Raw genomic sequence first — 7,294 nt, forward strand, 5'->3', positions numbered from 1 at the left:
AGCCCAGGGAGGGCTCCTGATCCCCAGTCAAGCCCAAGGAGGGCTCCTGATCCCCTGTCAAGTCCAGGGAGGGCTCCTGATCCCCTGTCAAGCCCAGGGAGGGTTCCTGATCCCCTGTCAAGCCCAGGGAGGGCTCCTGATCCCCAGTCAAGCCCAGGGAGGGCTCCTGATCCCCAGTCAAGCCCAGGGAGGGCTCCAGATCCCCAGTCAAGCCTAGGGAGGGCTCCAGCCCCAGAGCTCGCTCCAGTGTCGGCTCGAGCCCCAGAGCTCGCTCCAGTGCCCGCTCCTCGCTTTCTAGAGCGCCATCTAGTGCCCGCTGCTCCAGAGCACCCCCCAAGATTTCCCCAAGAAAATGTTTTTTGGGGGGGGGCATATACCCGTGGCCGAGCCAGCTAAGGCCACGGAGGATCCGCCATGGCCTCCTGAGTCCCCTGATCTGCCATGGCCTCCTGAGTCCCCTGATCTGCCATGGCCTCCGGAGTCCCCTGATCCGCCATGGCCTCCGGAGTCCCCTGATCCGCCCTGGAGGCTCTCCTTGTCTCCGCCCAGGGCGCCTGCACCCCCTCCCCGATGTTACTGTTACGGCGTGGGACGCACCGTCCGGGAGGGGGGCGATCTGTCACATGTTTATGTCAACTCCTTGTGCTACGTGTGATTCCCCGCGATATAAATAAATTCCTTGGTTTTGTACTCCTGGTCTCCTCGTTCCTCGCTCCGTGTTCCTCACAGTAGTGACCCGTGACAGCTTTCTCATCAATATGCACTACTGTGAATTGGAAATATTGGTTCAGTAGATTTCAGAGACCTTTCAAATGAATGTAGCCTCAAGGGCTGATAATGGAAAGATCCAACGAATAAACTTCACATCATTTAAGATCGCCCATGACTCACAAATTCATCAAGAAAGTTTGAGTTCACTACTCAAGATGATTTGAAAAATGGTTCCGTGTTCCCGCACCGTAGCAACCCGTGACAGCATCATGGTAGTAATTGTTGTACTGCCTTTTATAATTTATCATTTTTTAAATTATTTTTTTATGACAATGAAGCACATTTTACACAGCTGTCATTGCCATAAGGCAACAAAATCTCATCACTTTTATGTGGAAAAAAATACATAAATAAAACATTTTAAAGTATCATGGTTATAATTGTTGTACTGGCTTTTATGATTTTTATTTTTATGTATTTTTTTATGAAAATGAAGCACATTTTACACAACTGTCTTTACCATAATGCAACTAAATCTCATCACTTTTATGTGAATTCTTCAAATGTTTATAATTGATTCCCATCACCATCAGCATGGAAAAAGCTCTCCTCAAACAACAGGAGGTCTTCATGTATGACTGAAAGCAGCGATTAGCGAGTGACTGTCCATCTCATGAATACTAACATATGCTGGTTTGTCATCTGTGCACATGGAATCCTTCCTCCAGCAGATGGAGGTTTGTTCGAGAGCATTTGGTGTCCTCAATTACTAATTAATCTGACCTTTGAAATCGAACAGCGAAGAAAATTAGGCAACAACTGTATGTGGCAAGAAGCTCCACCATCTGGATTCTTCAGCTGAGATGTTTGTGTGGGATGTACTTGCTTTGTGCTAAACTCTGTCCATTTAATTCTTCTAAAGCCATTAATTGTTTTTTTAGACGCCCTAAATCCCTTCAATTGATCACTTTTAAAGTTGAGAGCTTTGCACCGTTTGACTGATGAAATAAATTGCTCTTGAGATTTGAAAGTGTTCTTCTCAATTGCAGTTATTGAATGAAAGGGATCATGCATGTGTTAAGTTCAGTCATCAAGTTAATGTAGTTCAAGGCAGATAGTTAATGTAGTTCATGGAGTTCAAGGTGTAAGATTCAAATCACAAGTGAGATCTCATTATGAGATCAATGTCTCAGTGTGTACAGTATACAGTATACATGACATTTCTTCTAGCCAGCAATGATAATAAATAAAATTCGCTCGGTGCATCGGCATAAAAAGTTAACGATGCGATGCATCGGTTTAAAAAGTGTGCATCGGCTACAAGTTGTCATTTATATCGCGATGCATCGTTTCTAACATATTTTCATCTGTAAAAACCGATTCATTTATATATAATTACTAGTGGATGCGCTATACTTTTATTTTTTAGAAAGTGACCAATATTTTATATGTAGATTGATTTCTCCTCTCTAAACCGTTTCTCAAGCGTGTTCTCTCATCACCGCTGCGTGAATATGACGCATCACAACACCACGGAGACCTGAGGAAAAACTGGGATTAAAGTCCAAAATCTGACTTGAAATAATTACCTAACAAATCAATCGGGGCTAAAGCGGTTCCATAAACGACAAATTAAATTCACACGATCTCATAATTTGTGCACGCTTATTCTTAAGCAGGGGGAAGTTGTGGCCTAATGGTTAGAGAGTCGGACTCGTAACTGGGCGAGTGAACGAGCGCTGCTGCGCGCTAAACAGACAGAGTGCAATCGAATAGGAGCACAATAAAATAATAATAAAATATACAAGTATATTTAAGTATAAGAGTAAAATATACATTTTGCTAAAAAATTGTTTTTGGACATTAAATGTGTCTTTTGTAGAATTTTAAACCTACATATAAAGTGTATTTTTTATGATAGCAGTAACTGTAAGTGGACTGTAATAGGTCAATCAAATGTAAGCTAATACAGTACTAATTACTAAGCTCAAATGAGTTAATGTGTGTTTCTTATAGCAGTTAAAATGTAGTCATTTTCTTTATTTTCATTTTTAATTCAGTGATTTTAACTTTTAGTTATTTTAATGCTTTAAAGAACCATTTTAGATTGTAATGTTCTAATGTTCTGCTATCTGTTCTGCAAACTATAAAAGGTACAGCTGCTATAAAACCATAGAGAAAGGCTGCATGGCTAGAAACTGTAAAAAAACGTCAAATAATAGTATGAGAGACAGTGGTAATATCATTATGTTCCTATTGGTCAGTGTTAAAGGAGCTTAGCTTAGCCTGACAGTTAGCCTGCTTTAGACCAGGTTAGTTTCCCAGCATAAGTTGCCACAGTGACTAAGCTTGATCTAGGCCTACTTTGCTTTATGGAACCAAATCATTTGACAATGAGTCAGACTAACTGAAATAAGCCTGGCTTATTTGGTTAACTTGTTTTATGAAACAGGCCTCGAGGCATTAAAAGTGATCATATTTTTCCATTGCATCATATTGCATCGAATCGCATTGTGTTGAATCGAATCGAATCGAAATCGGATCGCACTGCATCGTAATAGGGGTGAATCGTATAGCATCGCATCGGTAGCTGCTTCATATGTATCTTTAATGTATCGTATCGTTGGCTATGCATCGAGATACGTATCGTATCGGCCTGAGTCATGAGATGCACATCCCTATAAGCACACAAGCAAAGATTATGACATGAACTGCGTCTAGGAGTGCCGCTGGAATCGACTTCTGCTTGCTCACATTCCCAGAGACGTGTCCACTCGTTCGCCCTCTTCATGGAGGCTTACAGTCACAGAAACAGAAATGTAACGTTCTTCTCTTTTGTTTTGCAGGGGATCTTCCCAGCTGGCTACATCCACTTGAAGAAGGCTGTCGTCACGAACAGGGGGTAAGTGTCTTTATACTGATTCATGTCAAGCTGCTCCCTCAATAGAGAACAAATGGGTTGGACGAGGAAAGGTGACGGGGAGAGAGATGGATGGAAGAGAAGCGTAATCTATCTCAATCCTCTGATTCCCTTTCTCCTCTCCTGCTGGCTCATGAGTTTTCATCACAAGCCTAAAGATCTCTGAAGATTTCATCTTTTGGAAGATCTCTTACTCCCATTTTTCTCTGTCAAATATCTGCTTCAGATATGAAGCTTGGTGTGACGTGAGACCATCAGCTCCTGGGATTCAAATGCTTCATGTATTGAATGTTTTTTTTAAGGGATAATTGATTTAATGGATAATCAGAGAGGTTTATATCGCCTCCCCTTGTGAAAAAGAAGAGTATCGCATGTGTAGTGTACTTGAAATCTTAAAAATATATATATATTTTAAAAGCGGTACTTGCAGATAATATAATATTAATGAAATGAAAGTGCACTTAAAGAGAGACATTTTCATGACTGTTTCTTAACACACTTAAGTGCAATTTCAAGAAGTGCACTTTGTAATAAAGTCAAATTAAAAGTTTTGCTTCAAAATGAATTTTAAATCCTGCTATTAGTTCACCATATGCATTTTAGTTAGCTTTTCAGTGCATTCAGTAGCACATAGAATTATGAATTTACATACAGATGTACTTTCTAATGGGTCAAAAAGCTAAAAAAAATGCATTTATTATGAATTTAAACTATAATACATTTTCATTTAATTAGCAATTAACATGCTTTTAAGTGTCTGAAAATAATGCATTCAGTTTGCACTTGAAGAAGAAATAGTTAACTGAAAACTGAAAATTACTCTTCCTCAGGCCATTCAAGATGTAGATGAGTTTGTTTCTTCATCAGATTTAGAGAATTTAGCATTGCATCACTTGCTCACCAGTGGATCCTCTGCAGTGAATGGGTGCCGTCAGAATGAGAGTCCAAACAGCTGATATAAACATCACAATAATCCACACCACTCCAGTCCATCAGTTAATGACTTGTGAAAAGCTGTGATTAGATTGTGGAAAGATTGTTTCGCTTTTACAGATTCATTCACAGGTTTGAATCTGATTCAGTGGCACACTGAATGTTAATGGTTAAGGCATGCGGTATAAAGACGGAGAGAACGGGAAACAGTGAGCAAGAAAGAGAGCAGAGAAACTCCGGGCCGTCACTCCCAGTGGGAACTCACTGCCGAAAACATGGCACATCAGGGACTGTCGGTCGACAGCTTCTTCTGTTTGTTTTAGCCTTTGATGTTTTCCAACTTTTTCACAGGTGTTTGCGCGTGGCACCGTGAGTTGAACTTCACAGCTTCCCTCAGCACTCACGCACATGCGCAAACAAGCCTGTATTGTGTGAAGGCAGCATGCTAGAGTAGATCCCAGCAGTCGTGTTCAACACATACATGTTTACAAACAGCTTTACTTAGAAAATATTACACAATTATCTTAAAACCCGTGCACACTCTCGTTCACCTTTGATAATGATGCATTATGCACTGGTACAGTTTTTTACAGTATTTATTTTGTTCATGTCAGTTACAGTGTAAGCGTAGGACACATAAACAATAAAACAGTAAAATACAGTTTAAATAATATTTTTATAAAGTTTAAAGTAGTATTTTGAATATAGGTGTTTAAATATTTAATACACAAATATATATTTTTAGGTATTAAATATTATACATTATTTTATACATTTAATTATTTATTTTTTTTATTCTCGTTTATGTAATTTTTAAAAACCCCACATGAATATTGTGTTATTATTATTATTATCATCATCATCATCAAAAAACACCAATATTTAATCAACCGACTGTTTAATCAGCTCATAACAATGAATTACACAACCATTTAAAAGTTTGGGGTCTGTAAGTTTCTTCTGCTAACCAAGGCTGTATTTATTTGTTCAAAAATACAGTAAAAGCTGTGAAATATTAGTAGCCTACAATTTAAAATACCTGTTTACTACTGTAATATATTTTAAAATGTAATTTATTTCTGTGATTGAAAGCTCAATTTTGTCACGTCACATGATCCTTCAGAGATCATTTTAATATGCAGATTTAGTGCTTAGTAATTATTTATTTAAAACAGTTAAAACAGTTGTGCTGCATCATATTTTTGTGAAAACAGTGATGCAGGATTTTTGTCAGGAATCTTTGATGAATAGAAAGATCAAAGAAAAAACTTTTATTTGAAATAGAAATCTTTTGTAACATTATAAATGTGTTTACTGTCACTTTTGATCATTTTAATGCATTTCACTGGCCCCAAGCTTGAATGGCTATCCAAAGGGTAATTTCTAAATGACTTAAAACTACAGATCATATTTTAATGTATTAATGGTAGGTGACCCCATATTTGGGTTTTAGGTGATCCACAATCCATTTTTACTCTTAAAGTTCTCCACCACCTGAAAGAGTTTGAGACTTGTCTATGTAAATAGCTATGGTGCTGTGATTTTGTTGCTTAGCTTCAGTTACAGGGAGTCATGTCCAGCCGTGTCCCGGGATCAAATTATAGCGTCTCATCAGAATTCACAAAACAAGGAGAAAAGGACTCTGAAAGCTGTTACTTTGGACACACGTGATGATAAAGCAGAATAAAGAGATCAATCTGTTTCCACCATGTGTCAGAGAAGGACAGTGGAAGGACAATGAGGGCTGATGGATGTATAACAATATGGAGAGATGGATGGACAGGAAGAGCTAAAGAGACAACAGGAGAATTGAATGCTATTGGTTTATGATGATAGCTCTACGTACAGTATGCTGTTATTTTTTATTGTTAAGACCCTGTATGAAATGCTTTAACAAAGTTAAACAAATGATTTAAAGGCACAATATGTAATTTTCGCCGGTGGAGGGCGTGCATTCAAAATAAACAAAGAGACATAGGCGTAGTTTGATGACGCCGTGACTGAGTGTGGAGTCATGGGAGTTGTGGTCTTCATCTCCACAGCCGATGCAATCCGACGGGGCTCGGGCAGAAATCATGTTCATGGATGAGCTAATGATTTATTAACGTAGTAGAATGAAGCAGGGTGAGGCTGAAAGCCGTCGAAGCGAAACGAGGCCACTGAACGAGCGTGACACACGGCTCGAAAGCAGCGGAGCTTTTATTATGCCACAGTCGCCCACTTCCGCTCCTTCCGGTCGTGTGTATGTGGGGTAAAGCAGCAGAGCTTTTAATATGCCACAGTCGGCCCCTTCCGCTCCTTCCGGTCGTGCGTATGTGGGGTAAAGCAGCAGAGCTTTTAATATGCCACAGTCGGCCCCTTCCGCTCCTTCCGGTCGTGCGTATGTGGGGTAAAGCAGCAGAGCTTTTAATATGCCACAGTCGGCCCCTTCCGCTCCTTCCGGTCGTGCGTATGTGGGGTAAAGCAGCAGAGCTTTTAATATGCCACAGTCGGCCCCTTCCGCTCCTTCCGGTCGTGCGTATGTGGGGTAAAGCAGCGCTGTTTTATTATACTAGATACATTTGAAAGTTCTGTTATTATGCTACTCTGTGCGGTCGTCACCGGTCTATTAAAACGCACAACATATTAAAGCGTCTTTGGTCTTTCCATGTTTTATACAAAACAAAACCGGAAATCGAGGGGTTATGACGTCATTGGCAGGCGACACAATGACACTATGGACACGCTCCG

At 39.9% G+C, this 7,294-nt stretch overlaps 1 protein-coding gene across 1 annotated transcript in view; it reads left to right on the forward strand.

Annotated features, from left to right (window-relative positions):
* Positions 1-7,294, forward strand: part of LOC107677038 (dedicator of cytokinesis protein 3-like) — a 245,045-nt gene that overhangs the window by 82,975 nt on the left and 154,776 nt on the right. Inside the window, exon 4 of the mRNA XM_016471828.1 lies at positions 3,558-3,613. Coding sequence (XP_016327314.1) covers positions 3,558-3,613 — 56 coding nt within the window. The remainder of the gene's footprint in view (positions 1-3,557; positions 3,614-7,294) is intronic.

The sequence above is a fragment of the Sinocyclocheilus anshuiensis genome, unplaced genomic scaffold (genome assembly GCF_001515605.1).
Source record: "Sinocyclocheilus anshuiensis isolate Anshui unplaced genomic scaffold, SAMN03320099.WGS_v1.1 scaffold584, whole genome shotgun sequence".
Lineage (NCBI taxonomy): Eukaryota > Metazoa > Chordata > Actinopteri > Cypriniformes > Cyprinidae > Sinocyclocheilus > Sinocyclocheilus anshuiensis.